At 44.4% G+C, this 26,345-nt stretch overlaps 3 protein-coding genes across 5 annotated transcripts in view; all 3 read right to left on the bottom strand.

Moving 5' to 3' along the window:
- Positions 1-1,093: 1,093 nt before the first annotated feature.
- Positions 1,094-26,345, bottom strand: ctsa (cathepsin A). Of its 3 annotated transcripts, none has more exons than XM_069515088.1 (14): positions 26,227-26,345; positions 4,280-4,443; positions 4,007-4,118; positions 3,878-3,928; positions 3,697-3,783; positions 3,462-3,617; positions 3,182-3,358; positions 2,993-3,084; positions 2,831-2,909; positions 2,606-2,754; positions 2,453-2,528; positions 1,998-2,087; positions 1,487-1,588; positions 1,094-1,397 (listed from the first exon to the last, which is right to left on the bottom strand). In XM_069515088.1, exons 2-14 carry the CDS (start codon positions 4,441-4,443, stop codon positions 1,314-1,316), a joined length of 1,419 nt encoding a protein of 472 aa, XP_069371189.1. In that variant the 5' UTR covers positions 26,227-26,345; the 3' UTR covers positions 1,094-1,313. The 3 variants fall into 3 exon arrangements, with proteins under 3 accessions (XP_069371189.1, XP_069371185.1, XP_069371178.1); XM_069515084.1 differs by lacking the exon at positions 26,227-26,345 and adding an exon at positions 5,444-6,778; XM_069515077.1 differs by lacking the exon at positions 26,227-26,345 and having other exon boundaries at positions 4,280-4,482.
- Positions 6,835-26,345, bottom strand: part of LOC138405561 (NACHT, LRR and PYD domains-containing protein 12-like) — a 43,782-nt gene continuing 24,271 nt past the window's right edge. Inside the window, exons 12-15 of the mRNA XM_069514961.1 lie at positions 15,276-15,449; positions 12,241-12,414; positions 9,211-9,384; positions 6,835-8,039 (exon numbers count right to left, since the gene is read on the bottom strand). Of these exons, the coding sequence (XP_069371062.1) occupies positions 8,030-8,039; positions 9,211-9,384; positions 12,241-12,414; positions 15,276-15,449 (532 nt within the window). The 3' untranslated portion in view covers positions 6,835-8,029. The remainder of the gene's footprint in view (positions 8,040-9,210; positions 9,385-12,240; positions 12,415-15,275; positions 15,450-26,345) is intronic.
- LOC138405577 (NLR family CARD domain-containing protein 3-like) lies at positions 15,994-22,061 on the bottom strand. Its single transcript, XM_069515061.1, has 6 exons — positions 21,903-22,061; positions 20,268-20,417; positions 20,048-20,167; positions 19,440-19,654; positions 17,334-19,224; positions 15,994-16,324 (listed from the first exon to the last, which is right to left on the bottom strand). Exons 2-6 carry the CDS (start codon positions 20,393-20,395, stop codon positions 16,138-16,140), a joined length of 2,541 nt encoding a protein of 846 aa, XP_069371162.1. The 5' UTR covers positions 20,396-20,417; positions 21,903-22,061; the 3' UTR covers positions 15,994-16,137.

Below are 26,345 nucleotides of genomic sequence, written 5' to 3'. Positions count from 1 at the left end.
TGGGGAGGAGAGGAAGAGGAGAGAAAGAGGAGAGGAGGAGAAGGAGGAGAGGAGGATGAGGGGAGGAGAAAGAGGAGAGGAAGGGGAGAGGGGGAGGAGGAGGAGGAGAGGGGGAGGAGAGGAAGAGGAGGAGGGGAGGAGAAAGAGGAGAGGAGGAGGAGAGGAAGAGGAGGAGGGGAGGAGAAAGAGGAGAGGAAGGGGAGGGGAGAAGAGGAGGAGGAGAGAGGAGGAGGAGGGGGGGAGGAAGAGGAGGAGAAGGAAGAGAGGAGGAGGGGAGGAGAAAGAGGAGAGGGGGAGGAGAAGATGAGGAGACGAAGTGGGGAGGAGAGGAAGAGGAGAGAAAGACGAGAGAAAGAGGAGGGGAGGAGAAAGAGGAGAGGAAGGGGAGAGGGGGAGGAGAGGAAGAGGAGGAGAGAAAGAGGAGAGGGGGAGGAGAGGAAGAGGAGGAGAGAAAGAGGAGAGGGGGAGGAGAGGAAGAGGAGGAGGGGAGGAGAAGAAGAGGAGAGGAGGAGAAGGAAGAGAGGAGGAGGAGGGGAGGAGAAAGAGGAGAGGAAGGGGAGGGGAGGAGACGAAGTGGGGAGGAGAGGAAGAGGAGAAGAGAAAGAGGAGAGGGGGAGGAGAAGATGAGGAGAGGAGGAGAGAAAGAGGAGAGGGGGAGGAGAAGATGAGGAGAGGAAGAGGAGGAGAGAAAGAGGAGGAGAGAAAGAGGAGAGGGCATCAGCAAGTCTTTCATGCGTCCTCGTTATATCTGAATGAGCTCGTCAGTTTAAAATCCTGACGTCTGGTGTTTCCACGTTCTCTGTGCCAGTAGAAGCTGTAACTTCTGTATTTAAAATAAGTTCTTCTCAGTCTTTGGACTTTAACCAGTAAAGCTTCCAGATTTGATTTTGGAGATTGTAACTTTGTCTGAAATGTAATGAACTGTGAGAACTGAAGCTGCAGCAAACAGGTCAGAATAATGTTAAAGGTCTGATCTCAGGTCAGATGGATTCAGGACTTGATGAAGTGCTTTTCTGTGTATTTAATGTTTTGTAACTTGACGTCTCCTCGTTTCAGACGTTTCAATGGTTCAGTTGAAAAGAAAACATCAGAGTTTTTGTTTCAAACTTTATTGAACTGGTTCTTCAATCAAAAACATACAGCAGAAGAAGTTTCACATTAAAGAAGCGGATGGCAGTGATCGTTTCCATGACAACCACTCAAGTGATATGGCAACCAGAGGAGTGACTGTTTCATTTCGTCTGGCAAGGGTTTGGTTGCCAGGCAACAGAGGAGCGAGCTGTGCTGATTGGCTGGCAGGAGGTTGGTGCCCCTCAGTAGGGTTGTCTCTTGATAAAACTGGTGAACATGGCGAAAGCAGCGATTGGTTTATCCGATGGAACCATGTGACCAGAGCCCTGCAGGAGGATGGGGGTCAAAGGTCAGAATCCAGGGGAGTAAATAAAGTGGTCAGTGAGGGTCAGCTGATGATGGCGGCAGCGTTTACCTTGACTGTGAGGAAGGTGATGTTTTCAAACTCTTTGACGAAACCTCCGACCTGTCGACCGTCTTCATCGTTATAGAACCATGGACGCCTCTGAACCATCACCTGAGACACGCACGCGACATTAATACACCGGAGACGCAATACACGAAGACAGAAAAAAAAAAAGCATCTTCTTGGTATCAAACGAGAACGACAGTAAAAAGCAGCAGGTCAATGTTTTCATTTCTTTTCGCTCACGGCTTGAAAATAACTAATAAACAGTTCAACTAAACTTTGACTTTGATCTTGAACAGATTGTGACAGAAACCTTTTGTAAATGATGTCATTGTTCGGGTCACGCACATTAAACAACGTTCTGTCGACACACACACACACACACACACACACACACACACACACACACACACACACACACACACACACACACACACACACACACACACACACACACACACACACACACACACACACACACACACACACCTGATTATTAAGTCAAACAGGAAGTTACCTGCTGCTGCAGAGACTCAACGAACCACTCGTCTCCCATGAAGTTACACGCCATGTCCACGTCTCCGTTATACACCAGGACCTGATACTTCTGCAGAGACCGTCACAGAGCGTTAACAAGGCCCCGCCCCCGACTCTTACAGTGTTTATCACACAATGTCATCATCTAAATGTCCTCCTCCGATTGGCTGAGCTGCACAGTCCACCTCCTGTGCTCCGACCTTCTTTCTGCTGGTTCTACAGACGCTGACTGAACGTCGTCTTGTTGAGTTTAGAAAATAAAAGTCTGGTGAAAAGTCTCATGTCTGTTTACTCATGACTTCATATTGAACCTTACGTACGTGAATCTAGGGGGATATCCCATAATGCACTGATCTTTTTTTTTTGTCTGCATCTTGAGTTTAAGCTGAGATCTGATGTTGACATGTTGTGAATGAAGGTTGTGACTTCACTGACCAGAGCAGAGAGAAGCTTCAGATACTGTTTCCTGACGTCCAGGTACAGACGACCATAGTTCAGATTCACCTCCGCACTGCAACACACACACAAATCATTTACACACACACACAGACACACGCACGCACGGTTATGTGAACAGGTGAGTGTTACCTGCAGATGACCCAGTCCGGGACCTCGGGGGGGATGTGCAGCGCGGCTCTGACAAACGGACTGTTCAGGTAAAGGGAGGAGGGGGTGGAGTTTGTGCAGGGGGGGTCCAGACGGACGGACAGGTGGCGAGATGCCAGAGCTCGAAACTTCTACAGAGTCAGAGACAAAGCAGGTTTGTACTGATCCACCAGGTGAGTTCAGGTGAACCAGGTGATTCACACTCACCTGGTTCCACAGCTGAGTCCACTGATGATTGATGAACGAGTTTCCCAGATCCCTGATCACCAGGTCGCCTCGCTCCACACTGATCAATAACAGGAAGTCAACACCTGTCTCCAAAAAGCTCAGGTGTAAATGTTGAGTCAGAGGTCAAAGGTCACAGCTCACCTGACTCTGTGTTTCACTCCACCTGGACATGGCGAGTACAGGTTGTAAATGTTCAGACCTGAACTGTAGACTATGTCCTGAACCTCCGACACCTGCCGACAGAGACACCTGCTGTACTTTAAACTGGTTTGAACCAGACTCTTAAACCAGGTTCAGACCAGTATTTATCACAAACTGGTTCAGACTCACGCTGGCGGAGCAGTTCTGGTCCAGGTTGTTGTAAAAGTTGCACGTTCCGTCGCTGCAGCAAAACGTCTGCAGCCGGCTCCACAGTCCAGTTCCCAGCAGGCCGTGGTAGTAGGCGAAGAACACCAGAGAGTTATCGTTCATCTCGTAACTCGACATACCGTTTCCCACGGCAATGCCCTAACACGACAGGTTGCTTATTGAAGTTCATATTATAGTTAGTTATTATTAACGTTGACAGTGATCTCACACTGGCGTGTGGTGCTGCAACACTGGTGCGTACCTGCAGGTTGAGGGTGGCGTCCTCCATCACTCGCTCTGCGAGCGTCGGGATGTAGATTCCTCCATAACTCTCTCCGGTGAGAAAAAGGTCGTTCTTACTGAACTCTGGGAACAAACGGAAGAATTCCCTCAGAGCCAGGAAGTTGTTCATCGACACCTGGAAGAAAGAAAAAAAAACACTCAACACCCAACACCCATGAGCCAATCAGGACCTGAGTTTCAGACGCGTCACTGACCTCGGTGTCGTTTGTCACGTAATTCTTATCATCAGAGTACGAGAAACCGACTCCTGCTGGAGACTCCAGGTACAACATGTTGACAAGCTGCTCGGAAACAGTGAACCAATCAGCTTTCAGGAATCAAACCATTACCCATGAGTCCAAACTTCCCCGTCACAAAATGGCGTTCAGAACTGACCTTGTTCCAGGAATACGGGTTGTACTGTAAAGTCACTCCATCATCCTGAATCTTAGAATGACAAAGGTCAGAGGTCAGCAGGTGGCACTGTGACATCACACTGGTACAGGTGAGTCAGAGGTTACCTACAAGGAAGGGTCCGTGTTCGGTGAGCAGTCCGTCCAGAGAGCTGCAGCCGGGGCCGCCGTTCAACCACAACACCACCGGGTCAGAGGCCGGGTCGTTCTGGGACTCCACGAACCTGAGAACAAGCTAAAGCTCAGATGACGTAGCGAGGGCCGGGTGGACGTCATAGAAATTAAAGAGCTCATAGAAACTTATTATTAGATTTGTTTTTCCCCCATAACACGTGGCGGTGGAAACGGTGGCATCGCTCTTGAGATGTGCGTCTCGGGGACTGACCAGTAGTGCAGGTGTTTTCCGTCGGCCACACTCAGGTAACCAGAGTAATGTCTGAAACTCGGCTGTTTCTGCAGACCAGGCAGGAAGGTCACCTCATCGTCTGCCGGCGCCGCGTCGCTGCCCAGCAGAGACAACAGGAAGTAACACAACACCACCAACTGCATCTGAAACCAGACAGGAAGTGACATCATCACGTTTAGTACGAAACAGTGCGAACATGGAAAAACCATTTACATGATGAATTCAAACTGACAATAAATGATATGATGAGCCTTTGTGTTAGTGCAGATCTTGGAAATCAAGTTTAGAGTTTCTCTCCCGAACGTGAAATATTCTCATTCATGCCAAACTCAGGACCGAAGACAAGTATCGTATATTTCAATTGTATCGGAAACATTTTTTCACTTGGACTCATTTTATTCAAATAATGTTTCGAACGTTTGTCGTCATGTAAACTTCTCCAACATGTGAAGTTTCAGGAAATGATGCGTTTGCTTTGTTTTGAGTTTTTATTAAAAACAACAGTGGAGTGTGAGAGGAAACCTAAGAGTCACAGTCTGCAGCTTCAGAGCGAAGAATACTGAAGACTGTGGGCGTGAAATTTATCAAGAGAGAAAAAGTGATTCATCATAAACAACAAATAGAACGTTAATCCAAAGTGTGAGTGTGTGTGTGTGTGTGTGTGAGAACCAACATGAATCATCATCTTCTACACAAACATCTGACTCAGTGTTTTCATCTCAGAGAAGAACTCTGTTCAAATGGGACGAACAGGAAGTTAATACGTTCAGATACACACGGTGGACAGCAGGGGGCGCTACAGAGCTGAGTGTTCTACACAGGAAGTTTAGTTTCAACATGTTTCACTTTGTTTTAGCTGCTGTCTCTGGGTACTAGCTGCTAACTGCTAGCTGCTAATAACTGCTAACTACTAGCTGCTAATAACTGCTAACTACTAGCTGCTAACTACTAGCTGCTAACTTCTAGCTGCTAACTACTAGCTGCTAACTACTAGCTGCTAATAACTGCTAACTACTAGCTGCTAATAACTGCTAACTAATAACTGCTAACTAATAACTACTAACTACTAACTGCTAACTACTAGCTGCTAATAACTACTAACTGCTAACAACTAGCTGTAGTTGTGTCCGTCAACAGCCTCACCTTCACCGGGTTCTTCCGAGTTCCACTCGGTTCTTCTGAGCAGCTGGCGACAATATAGAATCACACATGTCACATGACGGCACGCTGTCACATGACGGCACGCTGTCACATGACGGCACGCTGTCACATGACGGCACGCTGTCACATGACGGCACGCTGTCACATGACGGCACGCTGTCACATGATGGCACGCTGTCACATGACGACACGCTGTCACATGACACACTGAGTCAGTCAGCTGACAGGCGCAGCGCCGCCTCCTGCTGGACTGGAGCGAGGACCGGGTGATTGGCAGGAGCTCAGTCCACAGAGAGCCGGCCTGGGAACCGGAGGGCGGACCAAAGTAAGGAAGGGGGACTGGTGGTTGCAGAGGTGCCAGTTCACCTCCTGGGCACTGCCGAGGTGCCCTTGAGCACCGAACCCCCCAATTGCTGCCTACTGATCCGTGTGGTCACTGTGTGTACCGTGTTCCCTGCAGAGGTCATGGTGCACGCAGAGCTGTGTGTGCATGATGTGGGACATCAAGAGGAATCTGAACTCCGTCAGTGGATCTGAAGCCTCACACACTGACACAGGATCACAGTCCTCTCACTTCGTTTGGTCTGTGTCGCCGTGACAACAGAGATGATGCTCTCACTGCAGAGGAGGTGGACTGGACCTCAGAGCGTCAACATCTGGTGGACAGATGTTAGAGCCGCGTGTTCGTGAACAAGGCGTCACAGTCACATGTTACTCTGACACACGTGTGGCGATGATCAAAGAGAACTCGAGCCTGTCAGGTGACGAACGTCAGAACAAACATTTCTTCTCCTGAAGTCAGAAACTGAGACGGACTTAAACTCAGTGAAATCCTCATGATGAGACAAGTGTCTCCGCTGAATAACAACAGGCCCAAAATGTCCCCTTTCTCCAGGACATCGTCTCTGGGACACTTTCTGTCACTTTTCTCTGCTGTGAACCCGTCGTCCATCATTTCCCAGCATGCTGCTGTTCCCAGAGGCCTGCTACAGTCTCCCCCTTGTGGTTGCTCTGAGTTGGTGTTGGAGAACACAAACACATTTACGTCAGTTGTAGAAATTATTTGAGCAACAATTCACAAACTGGACAGACGAAGAGTCTTCGTCTACGTTTGTATAAAACGTCCTCGGCTCAGTTTTCTATGAAATGTGGTCAAATACTTCTTGAGCAGTTTCCTCTGAGACTTCAAAACGCTGCGCTCTTCATCGACTCTTATTCATTGAGTAAACATGACGTTCATTCTGCTTCTGGTTGGTTCCATCATGTCAAACTGGTGATCTGGTTCATTCACCTGCACCAAGGAGCCGATGTCTTCACCTGTTGGTCGGTTTGTTTGGAGATAAAGAAAAAGCAGAGTCATGATTTCCAGTAAAGTCGGTGGAAGGATGTTTATTGAGCTTTAAAGCAGAGATGAGAAGAAACAACACAACTTTTCTCTCCCAGATGTTTTTCTTCTCGTTACATCTGGTTGGTCACAGAGGAAATGATCCATGTGTTTGACTCCTGACTGTATATAAAGGCTTTGACTGTAGACGTCCCTCAGGCGTCCACCGCAGGTTTGCTCAATATCCCAAAAACAAACTCTAAAAAGTTTGAGGAAGCAGCTTCTGTTGTTACGCAGCAAAGGTTTGGAACAAACTCCCACACACATCAGACAAGCTTCTTCTGTGGATCGTTTGAAGAAACAACTTAAGACATTTCTATGATCTTGCTTTTAGTTAATTGAATCTGTTTTATTTTTATTCGTACATTTTTTTTCCTAAATCTTTGTTTTATTGCTAAAATGTGTTTGATTTTATTGTAAAGAACTTTGAGCTTCATTTTCTGTATGAAAGGTTCTGTATAAATACATTCATTATTACTTTTGTTATACTACAGCGCCACCTGTGGGTCAAAAAGTAGAAAACAACCACTGCTCTGCACCTGATGCAGAAATAAACACGTCCAGAGTTTTGATCTTTGTGTCAAAGATAAAACTCTGATTTGAAACTCAAAGTGATTTAAACGTGTTTCACTTTGTGTCCAACTAAATCAACGTGTGATGTGAATCCAGGAACCTGAAGCAAACAGACAGGATGTGGTTATACACACATGGACATATACTGAGGGACAAAGGTGGACAATGATAAAGACAGACTTAGATACACTAGATGTGACTCTGTATAGAGGGTTTATATATTCTGCTGGGTGTCATTTCAATAAACACATTCTTCATGTGAATAAACACAATCCATAACGAGGGGCAAGATTTCGGGGCAAGAAGGTTCGTGGTTTGAATCCCGGTTCAGATGCGGTGTCTCTGTGTGCAGTTTGCATGTTCTCCCCGTGTTTTCTCCAGGTGCTCCGGCTTCATCTCACAGTCCAAACACATGCAGATGAGGGGTTGGGTGAATTGGAGACTACACACAAGCTGCTGCTGCTTCAGCCTCTGGATCATCAGGACACAGCTCAGCCTCCGTCCACACACACTGTCCTCTTCACACTGTCCTCTTCACACTGTCCTCTTCACACTGTCCTCTTCACACTGTCCTCTTCACACTGTCCTCTTCACACTCACCTTTACAAAGATCATTTCCATCTGTTGAGAGAAGAAGACATCAGTGTTAACAGAGACTCACTTCATCAGCTGTGAGTCAGTGATGCAGCACATCCAGTATAAAGAGCAGCAGGGACTTCAGTCCTGTTCAGAGGTGGAGCAGCTTCCTCTCTGCTTCATGTTCACGTGTTGGAATGAACACGCTAAGAGCTGCACACACTTTGACCATCACGTGTGTTTCCTCTGCATGTGAAAGTGCAGAGTGGACACTTGAGAGGTGGATTTCCTGCTGTTACAGGTGAAGACATGTTTCACTGTGTGTTGATGAACATGTGCTTCTGACAAACTGTCAGTGGACAGATGAGACAGATGGACAGATGAGACAGATGGACAGATGAGACAGATGGACAGATGAGACAGATGAGACAGATGGACAGATGAGACAGATGAGACAGATGGACAGATGAGACAGATGAGACAGATGGACAGATGAGACAGATGAGACAGATGGACAGATGGACCTCAGCAGAGCTTCTGCTCTGTAGAGACAGCTCATGGTTACCATGGTGATGATGCTTCTCTGAGGCTTCAGTCACACTGATCTCAGAGCTGTGACAAAGAGCCAACTGATCAGTTGTTCACTGATGAAGTGAGAGAACAAAGTGTCTCAGATCAGATGAAGACGTCTCTGCTCATCATGTGAGGCTGTCAGCTGTGGTCCAGCTTCACTTCCTGTTCACATGAAAACAACAACAACTGTCGTCTTCACATCAATCAAACGATCACAACCGGCTTCTGGCTCGTCTGATTGGCCGACTGTTGTCTCTCTGTGTTTCTGTCCAATCCTGAAGTCTGTCATCGTTGTCCTCTCACAGCTTCACTGAGGAAACACTGAGGCCTGAACTACGAAGACACTTCAACATGTCCACACAACAGTGGAGTTACTTTGCTCAGTGGGCGGAGCTTTTAAACAGGTTGATCTCCAACTTCACCTGCTCCGGAGCATGTTAGCCGTCCATCATCAGTTACCATGGTGATTTACCCTGATGAGAAGTGAACGAGCTTCGTAGGACTGAAGAAACTAAACCTGAAGTTAACCTGATAACCACAAATCCTGCTTCTGGTCCAGACCCTGGATCTTTACTGTGATACTGACTGTGTTTAGTAAAATACTGATGAAAGCAGCGTGGACTGACTCCAACCATCTACTGACCTCAGAGTCTCCAGTGGACAGGTTGGACTCTGTAGAAGACCACACAGCTCCTTCACTCCTGAGTCCTGCAGCTCGTTGTCACTCAGATCCAGTTCTCTCAGATGAGAGGGGTTTGACCTCAGAGCTGAAGCCAGAGAAGAACAGCTGATCTCTGACAGACTGCAGCGCTCCAACCTGAAGAAAGAATAAAACTTAACTGTAAATGAATCTGAGTTCATGTGTGAAAATAACAGATATTCATGTCAGCACAGACTCATAACATGGAAGAGAAATATGAAATCAGACATGTTGGACTAAAGACGAGTCCTGATTCAGTAACAATAGATTATTTGGACCCGGTCTCTGTCCTGCAGATCAGTTTATGAAATCCAGAACTAAACACAGATGAGTTTTAACAAGTAGCTGAATATTTAAAATGTCCCAGATTAATGAATGAATGGATTCAAGTTATGTCTGAAGAGGAATTATGTTCAATGAGTATTAAATGAAGCGTTCGGGCATAGCTTCACTTGACAACAAATGACGTCATGAGGTCAAAGGGCAAACTCCGCTAGGGTACGCTCGTTTACATTCCCCGGGCGGTCCGGGGGTTTACGTTACCACTATATAGTCTATGCATAATATGTCAATGATCTCCGGCTATGGCCATGATCCAAACCTGTGACTCTCTCTCTCTCTCTTTATGTTGTGACGGCCCATTAAGTACATTTGCAGGTATTTTCTTTATCTAATATATTTTATTTTATTGGATTGTTTATAAAAAACAAAGGGGGGGGGGTTCTACCTTATGTTGATTCTCTATCAGATAATTGAATCACTAGTTTAATAGACTGATTATAGCTCAAATACTTTTCTATCAAAGAGACAGTGGCTGAGACCAAGAGTGTGATCTCAGAAAAAGCTTGGAAGCTTTGGGAGTCTTGTGTTTTTCTTTAGAGAATGACACTGAGGATAATGGGGAGGTTGGGGTTGATGTGTTCATTGTTTGTGTTGAAGGTTTTATCTGTATTCACTTGGTCATGTTTGAACGTACTAAGGTCGACTAGAGTTACACAGCTAACTCAGATACATCACAAAAGGTATAAAATGATCCTTCACATTTTCTTCTTCCATAAACCCTGATGGCAACACCTGCTCCCTCAACTTCAGGGAGAAACGGCTGCCACATGAATCTAATCAGCTGGAATGTTCGGGGACTTAACCATCCAATCAAACGTCATCAAGTATTCTCTCATCTCTTACACCTTAAAGTAAACATTGCATTTCTTCAACAAACTCAGCTACAAATAGAGATCACCCGAAAATGAAGAAAGATTGTGTTGGACAAATGTTCCAGTCTAAATTCAACAGTAAAGCTAGGGGTACTGCTATTTTGATTCATAAATCAGCTCCATTGATTGTCTCCCATGTAGTAGCTGACCCAAATGGCCGTTATGTAATTGTAACTGGCTCTTTATTTAACGCCCTTTACTCTTAGCTAATGTATACGCCCCCAACTGGGACGATAGTGATTCTTTCAGAAACGTTCTTCACTCATTACCTGGTATTAACACTCACTCATTATTACTTGGGGAGACATGAATACTATCATGGACCCTACACTTGACCGCTCTTCCACAAGATCGTCACCACTCTCAAAGTCTGCTCTGGTTCTGCAGTCGTATCTGGAGACCGATGGGGTCGTTGACGCACGGCCACTTCTTTATCCATCAGACAACACTGGTTCTTCTCTCCTGTACATCAAACATACTCGTGCATCCATGACTTTGTGGTTGATAAAAAGTGATTATCTCAGGTAAAAGCATGCACGTATAATAGTATTGTAATATCTGATCATAGCCCTCTGGTGTTAGAGCTCAGCTCTCCTCATCAAAATTCTATTTACTCATGGAGGCTTAACCCTCTCCTGCTATCTGATGAAGGGTTTCTCCAGTACATCTCCAAACAGATGGACCTTGTTCTAAACACAATAACAGAGGACATTTGGCAGTCTGTCCTTCATAGAGTACGTTCTTCCTCCATCTGTGCCAGACATGGACTCCTACAATTGAAGGTTCTACATGGCTTCATTTGTCAAAGGAAACATGAGCAAAGATTGATCCAGGGTTAGAGCCCTTATGCAACAGATGTAAGGCAGACACAGGCTCCCTCATTCATACTTTTTGGACTTGTCCAAATCTTCACAATTATTGGACGTCTATATTTGAGACATTCTCTGAGGTGTTTGGACTCAATTTAACCCCTCCCCCTTTGATTGCAATTTCTGGAGGAGTTTCTGAAGACGCTCTCCTTCCCAAACATTACTCCAATGCTATTGCTTTCGCCTCCCTAATTGCTCAGAGACTTCTCCTTGTGAAATGGAAGCAGGAGGCCTCTCCCACTCATGTGCTATGGACTCCAGAACTTCTGAAGTTTTTACATCTGGAGAAAATAAGGTGGACGTTAGGTGGTTCAACAGGTACATTGGATAAGACGTGGCAACCATTTCTAGCACACATGAAGACGCTAAAGCTGTGTACCCTTCTGTGACTGATTTGTGTTTGAACCAAGGTGTAAAACATTTGACATGGAGACAGCTGTGATTGACATACATGTCTTCCTCTTTACTGGATTGTATGGACATTTGCTCATTATTATTTGTTGTTGTTTTGCCTGAAGTTTTTCTTGTGAAAGTTGACATTTGACTTCATTTCATGTTATTGTTTATCCTTTTGTTTTGTTTGTTCATCTTTTTATTTAGAGATATTATTGTCACTATTACTATTGTTTTGTTTGTTTGTTTCTATTTGTTGTGTATGAGATGTTTTTTGTTTTCGGGGGGAGGGACATGTAGAGGGGAGGGGACGAAGATGCAACAGACACACCTCTGTATTAGCATTTAGCACTTACTGGATTACAAAGCTGCTGTATGTTGTTGATAAAAAAGGAAATAAGATTATAAATAAAATAATACAATGAGTATTAAATGAGATGAACTGTGTATAAATGCTGTGTTATAGATATGAGATCTACAAAAGTCAGTGAACTGACCTCAGAGTCTCCAGTGGACAGGTTGGACTCTGTAGAAGACCACACAGCTCCTTCACTCCTGAGTCCTGCAGCTTGTTTTTACTCAGATCCAGTTTTCTCAGATGAGAGGGGTTTGACCTCAGAGCTGAAGCCAGAGAAGAACAGCTGATCTCTGACAGACTGCAGTCCTTCAACCTGAAGAAAGAATAAAACTTAACTGTAAATGAATCTGAGTTCATGTGTGAAAATAACAGATATTCATGTCAGCACAGACTCATAACATGGAAGATAAATATGAAATCAGACATGTTGGACTAAAGACGAGTCCTGATTCAGTAACAATAGATTATTTGGACCCGGTCTCTGTCCTGCAGATCAGTTTATGAAATCCAGAACTAAACACAGATGAGTTTTAACAAGTAGCTGAATATTTAAAATGTCCCAGATTAATGAATGAATGGATTCAAGTTATGTCTGAAGAGGAATTATGTTCAATGAGTATTAAATGAAGCGTTCGGGCATAGCTTCACTTGACAACAAATGACGTCATGAGGTCAAAGGGCAAACTCCGCTAGGGTACGCTCGTTTACATTCCCCGGGCGGTCCGGGGGTTTACGTTACCACTATATAGTCTATGCATAATATGTCAATGATCTCCGGCTATGGCCATGATCCAAACCTGTGACTCTCTCTCTCTCTCTTTATGTTGTGACGGCCCATTAAGTACATTTGCAGGTATTTTCTTTATCTAATATATTTTATTTTATTGGATTGTTTATTAAAAACAAAAAGGGGGGGGGGGGTTCTACCTTATGTTGATTCTCTATCAGATAATTGAATCACTAGTTTAATAGACTGATTATAGCTCAAATACTTTTCTATCAAAGAGACAGTGGCTGAGACCAAGAGTGTGATCTCAGAAAAAGCTTGGAAGCTTTGGGAGTCTTGTGTTTTTCTTTAGAGAATGACACTGAGGATAATGGGGAGGTTGGGGTTGATGTGTTCATTGTTTGTGTTGAAGGTTTTATCTGTATTCACTTGGTCATGTTTGAACGTACTAAGGTCGACTAGAGTTACACAGCTAACTCAGAGACATCACAAAAGGTATAAAATGATCCTTCACATTTTCTTCTTCCATAAACTCTGATGGCAACACCTACTCCCTCAACTTCAGGGAGAAACGGCTGCCACATGAATCTAATCAGCTGGAATGTTCGGGGACTTAACCATCCAATCAAACGTCATCAAGTATTCTCTCATCTCTTACACCTTAAAGTCAACATTGCATTTCTTCAACAAACTCAGCTAAAAATAGAGATCACCCGAAAATGAAGAAAGATTGTGTTGGACAAATGTTCCAGTCTAAATTCAACAGTAAAGCTAGGGGTACTGCTATTTTGATTCATAAATCAGCTCCATTGATTGTCTCCCATGTAGTAGCTGACCCAAATGGCCGTTATGTAATTGTAACTGGCTCTTTATTTAACGCCCTTTACTCTTAGCTAATGTATACGCCCCCAACTGGGACGATAGTGATTCTTTCAGAAACGTTCTTCACTCATTACCTGGTATTAACACTCACTCATTATTACTTGGGGAGACATGAATACTATCATGGACCCTACACTTGACCGCTCTTCCACAAGATCGTCACCACTCTCAAAGTCTGCTCTGGTTCTGCAGTCGTATCTGGAGACCGATGGGGTCGTTGACGCACGGCCACTTCTTTATCCATCAGACAACACTGGTTCTTCTCTCCTGTACATCAAACATACTCGTGCATCCATGACTTTTTGGTTGATAAAAAGTGATTATCTCAGGTAAAAGCATGCACGTATAATAGTATTGTAATATCTGATCATAGCCCTCTGGTGTTAGAGCTCAGCTCTCCTCATCAAAATTCTATTTACTCATGGAGGCTTAACCCTCTCCTGCTATCTGATGCAGGATTTCTCCAGTACATCTCCAAACAGATGGACCTTGTTCTAAACACAATAACAGAGGACATGTGGCAGTCTGTCCTTCATAGAGTACGTTCTTCCTCCATCTGTGCCAGACATGGACTCCTACAATTGAAGGTTCTACATGGCTTCATTTGTCAAAGGAAACATGAGCAAAGATTGATCCAGGGTTAGAGCCCTTATGCAACAGATGTAAGGCAGACACAGGTTCCCTCATTCATACTTTTTGGACTTGTCCAAATCTTCACAATTATTGGACGTCTATATTTGAGACATTCTCTGAGGTGTTTGGACTCAATTTAACCCCTCCCCCTTTGATTGCAATTTCTGGAGGAGTTTCTGAAGACGCTCTCCTTCCCAAACATTACTCCAATGCTATTGCTTTCGCCTCCCTAATTGCTCGGAGACTTCTCCTTGTGAAATGGAAGCAGGAGGCCTCTCCCACTCATGTGCTATGGACTCCAGAACTTCTGAAGTTTTTACATCTGGAGAAAATAAGGTGGACGTTAGGTGGTTCAACAGGTACATTGGATAAGACGTGGCAACCATTTCTAGCACACATGAAGACGCTAAAGCTGTGTACCCTTCTGTGACTGATTTGTGTTTGAACCAAGGTGTAAAACATTTGACATGGAGACAGCTGTGATTGACATACATGTCTTCCTCTTTACTGGATTGTATGGACATTTGCTCATTATTATTTGTTGTTGTTTTGCCTGAAGTTTTTCTTGTGAAAGTTGACATTTGACTTCATTTCATGTTATTGTTTATCCTTTTGTTTTGTTTGTTCATCTTTTTATTTAGAGATATTATTGTCACTATTACTATTGTTTTGTTTGTTTGTTTCTATTTGTTGTGTATGAGATGTTTTTTGTTTTCGGGGGGAGGGACATGTAGAGGGGAGGGGACGAAGATGCAACAGACACACCTCTGTATTAGCATTTAGCACTTACTGGATTACAAAGCTGCTGTATGTTGATGATAAAAAAGAAAATAAAATAATTTAAATAATACAATGAGTATTAAATGAGATGAACTGTGTATAAATGCTGTGTTATAGATATGAGATCTACAAAAGTCAGTCAGTGAACTGACCTCAGAGTCTCCAGTGGACAGGTTGGACTCTGTAGAAGACCACACAGCTCCTTCACTCCTGAGTCCTGCAGCTCGTTGTAGCTCAGATCCAGTTCTCTCAGATGAGAGGGGTTTGACCTCAGAGCTGAAGCCAGAGAAGAACAGCTGATCTCTGACAGACTGCAGTCCTCCAACCTGGATAAAGAATAAAACTTAACTGTAAATGAATCTGAGTTCATGTGTGAAAATAACAGATATTCATGTCAGCACAGACTCATAACATGGAAGATAAATATGAAATCAGACATGTTGGACTAAAGACGAGTCCTGATTCAGTAACAATAGATTATTTGGACACGGAGACTCAACCTGGATAAAGAAATGTGAATGTTTGAATGTGTCCTCCTGTTATTGTGGATCGTCATCATGTCAACACAGACTCTCAACATGCTGCTGACCTCAGTCCAGTCTGTGACCTGAAGATAAATATCACATCAGACATGTTGGACCATTGTTTCATTCATCACCTTCTTCTCTGTGTGTTTGGTCACTGAGTAGGTTTGTGTCATTAAACACTGTTTAAAGTAGAGATGGCTCCTGACAGTCACTTCCTGTTTGGTTCTATACTCATCAACTGTCCAACGTGCTTCAATAAGAACGTGTCTTATTGTTGAGAGCCTGAGGAGGACGAGTGCTCGGTCTCTGTCCACATGTTACTCACTGACACTTCATGAATGGAGTTGGACTGATGAGGTGGACGTGACTGACAGGCTGGGTGAGGGACAGATGACTGAGGGACAGTGAGCAGAGCAGAACTGAGACAGTTCAATTTAAATAAATGACCAAATAAGAAAGAACTTTAGAAAAGTGAACCTTCAAGGATTTAAGGACCTGACCTCAGAGTCTCCAGTCGACAGTTTGGACTCTCCAGTCCAGCACACAGCAGCTTCACTCCTGAGTCCTGCAGCTCGTTGTCCCTCAGATCCAGTTCTCTCAGATGAGAGGGGTCTGACTTCAGAGCTGAGGCCACGACTTCATAGTGAATCTCTGAGAGGAAACAACCACCGAGTCTGTAATTAAAGAAAATATCAAATGTGTTAGAATAAAATCAGAAAACACAACATTCATACAAAACGTGATCATGTGACCCTCACCCTGGTTAATCCACTTTCTGCCTCTTGAACATTTGATCTTAAAAACACCTCCAGAGAATCCTTTCAGATTTGGTACAAGCGTTCATTCAGACTAACAGATGACCTCATTAGATTCAGGTGGTCAAAGGTCAGAGGTCAAGGACTTGAACATGACGTCTCAAGTCTGTCTTTAGAGAACTTCTTCACATTTTGACCAGTTGGACTCAAAGATCAACTGATTAGATTTCAGTGGTCGAAGGTCAAAGGTTACAGTGACCTCATATTATTGTGAATGCAACATGTCAGTGACCTGCAGGGACTGACTCTGCACTGGTTGGTGGTGGTGCACAGACACAGGATGAGAATTCTAGTTTGAAGAAAGAATAAACTGTTCATGTTTAAAACTTTTCAACTAAGTTCACGTTCATTTGTTCTGTTTTTTATTGGGATGATTTAGACGACAGTTTTTAATCGATGGTGTCGGATCATGAATCCAGATCTTCACTTTAACACGGAGTCCTGCAGTTCACGGTCTCTGAGCACAAAATGTTGACGAGTCATGTTTCATGTTTAAATGTAGCCTCAGAAACTCTGGAGTGAATCAAACCGACTGAGTTCATCTTTCACCAGCTTCAAGAAAACTTCTAGAACATACTGGATATACAACAATGAGATGAGAATGTGTATATACCATATGTACACATGTACTATTGTATACATATATTATACACACACACACTACATGTCTTTGGTTTGTGGATGAAGCTGGAGAACCCAGAGAAAACCCTGCAGACAGGAGGAGAACATCCTCCTCACAGAGAGGCTGCACTAACAGTGTTGACCACTACAACACCATGCTGCCCACAAGAAGGAGAATCATTGAACACTGTGTGTGTTTGACTCATCTACACTGATTCAACATGGTATTGATCATGTCTGGACTCACAGAGCCTTCCTGCAGTTCCTCACAGCTGGGATCAGTCTCCGTCGACCCTGGTATGATGTGTTGAACTTCTCCAGGTCCAACTCATCCAGAACCTCCTCTGACATCTGCAGCATGTAGGCCAGAGCTGAGCAGTGGATCCCAGAGAGTTCCTCCTCTGATTTGTTCTCTGACGTCAGGAACTGTTTCATCTGCTGATGTACTGAGTGGTCGTTCATCTCAGTCAGACAGTGGAAGATGTTGATGCTTCTGTCAGGAGAAATGTTATCACTCTGCATCTCCTTCAGGTTGTTGATGATTCTCTGGATGATCTCTGGATTGTTCTCTGTCCGACCCAGCAGGCCTCCTAAGACTCTCTGGATGATCTCTGGATTGTTCTCTGTCCGACCCAGCAGGCCTCCTAAGACTCTCTGGTTGGACTCCAGACTGAGGCCGTGAAGGAAGCGAACAAACAGATCCAGATGACCATTTTTACTGGTGAGGGATTTCTTCATGGTTCTCTCCAGGAGGTCATCCAGGAAGAAGGTACCATCTGTGTTCCTATATGTTCCCAAGAAGTTGTTGAGTTCTTCTGAGTTCCCATATGTTCCCAAGAAGTTGTTGAGTTCTTCTGAGTTCCTCTCAGTGTAACAGTGGAACATGTAGACTGCAGCCAGAAACTCCTGAACGCTCAGATGAACAAAGCAGTAGACTGATTTCTGGAAGATCACACACTCTCTTCTGAAGATCTCAGTACAAACTCCTGAGTACACCGAGGCCTCTGTGACATTAAGACCACACTGCTCCAGGTCTTCTTGGTAGAACATGATGTTTCCTTCCTCCAGATGTTTAAGCGCCAGCCTCCCCAGCTTCAGAAGAACGTCCCTGTCAGCCTCCGTCAGCTGCTGTGGACTCGTCTCATGTCCTCCACCGTACTTGTTGTTCTTCCTCTTTGTCTGAACCAGCAGGAAGTGTGCGTACAGGTCCGTCAGGGTCTTGGGCAGCTCTCCTCTCTGGTCTGTGGTCAACATGTGCTCCAGAACTGTAGCACTGATCCAGCAGAAGACTGGGATTTGACACATGATGTGGAGGCTCCTGGACGTCTTGATGTGTGAGATGATTCTGCTGCTCAGCTCCTCATCACTGAATCTCCTCCTGAAGTACTCCTCCTTCTGGGCGTCAGTGAAGCCTCGTACTTCTGTCACCCTGTCAACACATGTAGGAGGGATCTGATTGGCCGCCGCAGGTCTGGAGGTTATCCAGACGAGAGCCGAGGGAAGCAGATTCCCCTGGATGAGGTTTGTCAGCAGCACGTTGACTGATGACCTCTGTGTGACCTCAGACACGACCTCCCTGTGGTTGAAGTCCAGAGAAAGTTTGCTTTCATCCAGGCCGTCAAAGACGATCACAGGTTTACAGACAGCGAGCGTCTCTGCCGTGAGCTTCTGTAATGTTGGATGGAAAACACGGAGCAGCGTGAGAAGACTGTGCTGCTCGTCTCTCACCAGGTTCAGCTCCCTGAACGAAAGCACAACCAGCAGACCCACATCTTGGTTTTCTAAACCCTCTGCCCAGTCCAGAGTGAACTTCTGCACCGAGAAGGTTTTTCCAACGCCAGCGACGCCGCAGGTCAGGACGACTCTGATGCTGCTCTGCTGGTCAGTGAAGGCTTTAAAGATGTCGTGGCACTTGATGGGAGTGTCGTGGAGGCTCTTCTTCTTGGAAGCCGTCTCAAGCTGCCTCACCTCATGTTCAGTATTAACCTCTTCACTCTGTCCCTCTGTGATGTAGAGCTCAGTGTAGATCCTGTTGAGGAGGGTTCTACTTCCTGTTTCCTCAGTTCCTTCAGTCACATGTTCACATCTCCTCCTCAGACTGATCTTATGTTGGTCTAAAACCTCCTGCAGACCCCGATCTGCTGAAAGACAAGAAACAATGTCAGAGACAGAGAATCTGAGAATCTGCTGATTGTTTTCATCAGATACAGAAAAACTAGAGAAATCAAAGCTTTTGAACTTTGTGCTTTTATAACCAAGTGAAATGTTGATGCTGTATGAAGGAACAAAATCAAACATGTGCTGTTGTCAGAAGTGAAGACATCAGCAGACACATGTACAGTGCTGCTCTGACCGGCTGTCTGAGCTCCAGCTCCTCTTCTGGATCTTTGTCCACACTGGGGACAGGAGGAGTCTCCTGAAGAACCAGACTGGTCCCAGTATGAGGTGATGCACTGTCTGCAGAACCAGTGTCCACAGCTGGTGGAGACTGGATCCTTCAGGACGTCCTGACACGAAGCACAGCGGGACGACTGCTCCTCCTCAGAAACATGACTCCTCCTCCTCTTTCTGTGAAGACATGTCCTGATAAGTCAAATGTCACAGTCACAGGTCGTCATCACTTCAAGGAGGTTTTGTTTCCACCCTGTATGTTTGTGTGTTGGTTGGTTGGTTCGTTAGTGGGATTATAAAAACCACTGAACAGATCACCAGTAAACTTGGTGAAGGATGTGTTCTGTGAACCAGATGTTCAGAGGACTGATGTTTATGAGTGAAATGGATCTAGTGAATTTCAAAGTGGTTTCATCAGGAGCGTGTTGGGCCTTGGTGGAGGTCTGAGCTCTTTGAGGGATTCTGAGAGATTAGTCACCAATTTCAATGAAGCTGTGTCCTAATGCAGGGGCCACACTAGAGGAAACTACATCCTCTTCAGATCAGTTCACAGTAGAAACAGTCTCTTACTTTGTGTGTGAGGGTCCAGGTTCATTACTGAAGAATGGAGGAGGTTCCATGGACCAGTCACTCTTCAGAGACACACAGCTGAACTCTGGAGACTCTGCTCTCAGTCTGTGGTCCTCACCTCTGCAAACACAAACATGTTTTCATTCAGAACTCATCATTCACTGATTCATTCTCTGAGGATTCAGTTTGGAGGTTCACATGTTTGTAGCAGGTCTCTTACTTTGTGTGTGAGGGTCCAGGTTCATTACTGAAGTTTGGAGGACGATCTATGGACCAGTCACTCTTCAGAGACACACAGCTGAACTCTGGAGACTCTGCTCTGTCCTCTTCCTCCACATCACCACTCATCTTCAGTCTGAGAGGAAAAACCCTGTGATGTCAAACACACAATGAAGCCAGGTGCATAGATTCAGTGTTTCTTCAAATATAACAAATGAACTAGACGATTGTCTAGAGCGGCACTTTGGCAGGGCGGCCAAATGTGAAGAGCTGAGGAACGTGTCAATCAAGCAGCAGCCGCCTCCTTCACTGCCTCCCGCCCCCAGCTCTCAAGAGCCAGTGGTCCATTCAATTTAACTTTATTTAACTCGATCAGAGATTGTCCTCAAATCCATTGACAGGATACTGCAGCATGTCTAAACAACCGAGATCATGTGGTCGGGAACATAAGAAGACTGTTGAAGTTCATTGTTAAATATATTGATCCCTGCAGTGTTGAGTTCCTTCATATTTGTTCTCAACGCTGAACTGAACAGACGTGAGCAGCGTTCACTCTTGCTCTTGGTTTCCTCATCATCGTATAGACCAGGGGTGAGGAACCTTTTTCACATCAAGGGCCATTTCAATTTGTATAAAGTCCTCCGAGGGCCACACTATTATGAACACATACCTAGGGACGCAAAAAGAGACGGGACAAAAGTCTGTAAGCTCTGTGTCACTCATGAGCTGCATGTCCTCACATGTCAGCCTCACCTGAGGGGAGGTGAGGCTGGAGCTGTTTCTCTGGTGAGGCCTCTGATGCTACGAGGGACTCCTTCACAAACTCTCCTCCCACACGAGGCTTCAGCTTCGTGGTTATTAATTCACTCACCACAAAACGTGCACGTGTAATATTCTCTGTCAGTCTGTGGTCGTGTGAAAGCTGCTTGTTGAGGTTAGCATGACTCAGCTGTAATGGTGCTGGAGATTTCCACACACACACACAGTCAGAGTGCTGTGCTCTAGCACCAGTCTTCAAACTAATGCTCTAATTCTCCTGGTTCAACTATGGTGGGGCTGACCCGTAAGAATCATGTGTGTCTGTTTGTGTCTTTGAGAAATGTTTAAACACACAAACTGATGGACGGACGGGTTCAGCCATTTTGTCCCCACTCGCTCTAAATGGGCGAGAGACCTTGACTCCCATGCATTTGGTTTTCGGTATTTTAGCGATTTGCGAACGAACCGCTGGACGAACGTTGTAGAAAAGTCACAGCACAGAGATCGAGACAAATGCGCACGATCTCATGTCTTTAGTGTGAATGTGCGTCAAACTTTGTGGGAGGAGCAGCGAACATTTACAAGAAAGTTTGGAGGAAGAATAATATAAATGTTTGTAAACACTCACTCCTTCTGCTCCTTCTGCTCCTTCTCCTCCTTCTGCTCCTTCTGCTCCTTCTGCTCCTCGGTCTTCACTTCTCCTCCTTCTGCTCCTCGGTCTTCACTTCTGCTCCTTCTGCTCCTTCTGCTCCTCGGTCTTCACTTCTGCTCCTTCTGCTCCTTCTGCTCCTCGGTCTTCACTTCTCCTCCTTCTCCTCCTTCTGCTCCTCAGTCTTCACTTCTCCTCCTTCTCCTCCTTCTGCTCCTCAGTCTTCACTTCTCCTCCTTCTCCTCCTTCTGCTCCTTCTGCTCCTCAGTCTTCACTTCTCCTCCTTCTCCTCCTTCTGCTCCTCAGTCTTCACTTCTCCTCCTTCTCCTCCTTCTGCTCCTCACAGTTCAAACTGTCGACGTGTCGCAGAATCATAAACTTGTTTCTGAAAACACTTTCACTTTCACTGACTCCTCCCCCTCTCTGCATTGACTGGAAATCACATGACTGTGTGTGTGTTTGAGTGTGTGTGTGCATGTTGTGTATGCGTGTGTGTGCATGTTGTGTGTGTGTGTGTGTGTGTATGTAACGGAGTTAAAGTGTAGTATGATTCCACTTGCCATACAAACTCATCTCACAACACTGACACTTAAATATCCTGGGGTACTTAAATGCAGCACCCCTGTAGATTAGAGAGAGAGACAGCAGCAGTCGGACCTCTGATGAGCAATTGTGTGTGTGTGTGTGTGTGTGTGTGTGTGTGTGTGTGTGTGTGTGTGTGAGGAAACCCGGACTAACTGTGTGCGATCCTTCTGCCAGATATTAAGAATAAAAGGTTACCAAAAGTGACGGTCTACTTCTTTGAAATACACAACGCAACGCTACATGTGTTTGAGTGTGTGTGTGTGTGTGCATCATGGTGTGCATGTTGTGTGTATGTATGTGTGTGTGTGTGTGCATGTTGTGTGTGTTGTGTGTGTACTCACTGGAACTAAACAAATTGGGAAAGACTTGATTTTGGTTCATTAACAATGAATGTTCTTCAGACAAGGTGAAGTTTTGAAGAGAGAAGATAATTTTCTTCACTTTAACGTTAGAAGGAGATTTAACTTTAGTCCAACAGGTGATTGTTTGTCAGTGAAGTTTAAGTGAATGAAGAAAGAGAAAGAAGAAAAAAAGAACAGGACGAATATTGTTTTTCAATTCAAGTTTATTTTTTAGTGCAAATGATACAAAAGAAGATGAAAATGAAAGTTAATTAAAAACAGCTTCTTTCTCTGAGAATCTGAACCTGAACGACTTCACTGCAGCAGAAAATATTCACATTTTATATATCGTCAGTTTGTCCATTAAAAACAAAGATCAGGTTTATTTAGAATCTACATTGTGTGTTCTCAGGGTCAGAGGTCAGACTGTACTGTTCACCACTCGTCTTCTCCACCAGGGTTCTTTCAGTTACAGTTCAAACTCTTCACGTTTCACCAGACTCCGTGAAAAAATATACAGATTTTCAAAAATCATTTCTACTGGTAAAAAAAAACATCAATCCACTTTGTGAGTCGTCACAATCATTCATCATACGAGACACAAGTTATCGTACAAACGTTAGAACGATGTACAAACATGCTAATGATCGTACAATCACAACGACTGTACAAACATGCTAATGATCGTACAATCACAACGACTGTACAAACATGCTAATGATCGTACAATCACAACGACTGTACAAACATGCTAATGATCGTACAATCACAACGACTGTACAAACATGCTAATGATCGTACAATCACAACGACTGTACAAACATGCTAATGATCGTACAATCACAACGAATGTTCAAACATGCTAATGATCGTACAATCACAACGACTGTACAAACATTAGTAAACAGAACGATCTGACGTCGCACATTTTCATATCGTATCGTTTGAAACCAGAGGGCCCTGTCTCAGCTGCAGACGAGACCAGTGAGCTCAAAGGTCAGAGGTCAGGAAGAGATGGGGAAACATCTGGAGCAGAGCAGAAACATCTGGAGTAGAGCAGGAACATCTGGAGCAGAACAGAAACATCTGGAGCAGAACAGAAACATCTGGAGCAGAACAGAAACATGTGGAGCAGAACAGAAACATCTGGAGCAGAACAGAAACATCTGGAGCAGAACAGAACAGAAACATGTGGAGCAGAACAGAAACATCTGGAGCAGAACAGAACAGAAACATCTGGAGCAGAACAGAACAGAAACATGTGGAGCAGAACAGAAACATCTGGAGCAGAACAGAACAGAAACATCTGGAGCAGAACAGAACAGAAACATCTGGAGCAGAACAGAACAGAAACATGTGGAGCAGAACAGAAACATCTGGAGCAGAACAGAACAGAAACATCTGGAGCAGAGTGGTGAAAAGATTAGTTTCATCATTTAATGATTCACATATTCATCATTCATCCTCGTTAACACTGTAGAAAATATCCTGTCTGTGTCCACGCCCCCTCACCTCACGAGTGTGTGTGAGTGAGTGTGTGTGTGTGAGTGTGTGTGAGAGTGTGTGTGTGTGAGTGTGTGTGTGAGTGCGTGTGTGTGTGTGTGAGAGAACCAACATGAATCATCATCTTCTACACAAACATCTGACTCAGTGTTTTCATCTCAGAGAAGAACTCTGTTCAAATGGGACGAACAGGAAGTTAATACGTTCAGATACACACGGTGTACAGCAGGGGGCGCTACAGAGCTGAGTGTTCTACACAGGAAGTTTAGTTTCAACATGTTTCACTTTGTTTTAGCTGCAGTCTCTGGGTACTAGCTGCTAACTGCTAGCTGCTAATAACTGCTAACTACTAGCTGCTAACTACTAACTGCTAACTACTAACTGCTAATAACTGCTAACTACTAGCTGCTAACTACTAGCTGCTAACTACTAGCTGCTAATAACTGCTAACTACTAGCTGCTAACTACTAGCTGCTAACTACTAGCTGCTAATAACTGCTAACTACTAACTGCTAACTACTAACTGCTAACTACTAGCTGCTAATAACTGCTAACTACTAGCTGCTAACTACTAGCTGCTAACTACTAGCTGCTAATAACTGCTAACTACTAGCTGCTAACTACTAGCTGCTAACTACTAGCTGCTAATAACTGCTAACTACTAGCTGCTAATAACTGCTAACTACTAGCTGCTAACTGCTAGCTGCTAATAACTGCTAACTACTAGCTGCTAACTACTAGCTGCTAACTACTAGCTGCTAACTACTAGCTGCTAATAACTGCTAACTACTAGCTGCTAACTGCTAGCTGCTAATAACTGCTAACTACTAGCTGCTAACTACTAACTGCTAACTACTAGCTGCTAACTACTAGCTGCTAATAACTGCTAACTACTAGCTGCTAGCTGCTAATAACTGCTAACTACTAGCTGCTAACTACTAGCTGCTAACTACTAGCTGCTAATAACTGCTAACTACTAACTGCTAACTACTAACTGCTAACTACTAGCTGCTAATAACTGCTAACTACTAGCTGCTAACTACTAGCTGCTAACTACTAGCTGCTAATAACTGCTAACTACTAGCTGCTAACTACTAGCTGCTAACTACTAGCTGCTAATAACTGCTAACTACTAGCTGCTAATAACTGCTAACTACTAGCTGCTAACTGCTAGCTGCTAATAACTGCTAACTACTAGCTGCTAACTACTAGCTGCTAACTACTAGCTGCTAACTACTAGCTGCTAATAACTGCTAACTACTAGCTGCTAACTGCTAGCTGCTAATAACTGCTAACTACTAGCTGCTAACTACTAACTGCTAACTACTAGCTGCTAACTACTAGCTGCTAATAACTGCTAACTACTAGCTGCTAGCTGCTAATAACTGCTAACTACTAGCTGCTAACTACTAACTGCTAACTACTAGCTGCTAACTACTAGCTGCTAATAACTGCTAACTACTAGCTGCTAACTGCTAACTACTAGCTGCTAACTACTAGCTGCTAACTACTAGCTGCTAACTACTAGCTGCTAACTACTAGCTGCTAACTGCTAACTACTAGCTGCTAACTACTAGCTGCTAACTACTAGCTGCTAACTACTAGCTGCTAATAACTGCTAACTAATAACTACTAACTGCTAACTACTAGCTGCTAACTACTAGCTGCTAACTACTAGCTGCTAACTGCTAGCTGCTAATAACTGCTAACTACTAGCTGCTAACTACTAACTGCTAACTACTAGCTGCTAACTACTAGCTGCTAATAACTGCTAACTACTAGCTGCTAGCTGCTAATAACTGCTAACTACTAGCTGCTAACTACTAACTGCTAACTACTAGCTGCTAACTACTAGCTGCTAATAACTGCTAACTACTAGCTGCTAACTGCTAACTACTAGCTGCTAACTACTAGCTGCTAACTACTAGCTGCTAACTACTAGCTGCTAACTACTAGCTGCTAACTGCTAACTACTAGCTGCTAACTACTAGCTGCTAACTACTAGCTGCTAACTACTAGCTGCTAATAACTGCTAACTAATAACTACTAACTGCTAACTACTAGCTGCTAATAACTGTTAACTGCTAACAACTAGCTGTAGTTGTGTCCGTCAGCAGCCTCACCTTCACCGGGTTCTTCCGGGTTCCACTCGGTTCTTCTGAGCAGCTGGCGACAATATAGAATCACACATGTCACATGACGGCACGCTGTCACATGACGGCACGCTGTCACATGACGGCAC

Source organism: Paralichthys olivaceus, chromosome 2, assembly GCF_024713975.1.
Source record: "Paralichthys olivaceus isolate ysfri-2021 chromosome 2, ASM2471397v2, whole genome shotgun sequence".
Lineage (NCBI taxonomy): Eukaryota > Metazoa > Chordata > Actinopteri > Pleuronectiformes > Paralichthyidae > Paralichthys > Paralichthys olivaceus.
The sequence above is the reverse complement of the archived record's forward strand: the minus strand, read 5'-3'. Positions and strand labels throughout refer to the sequence as shown.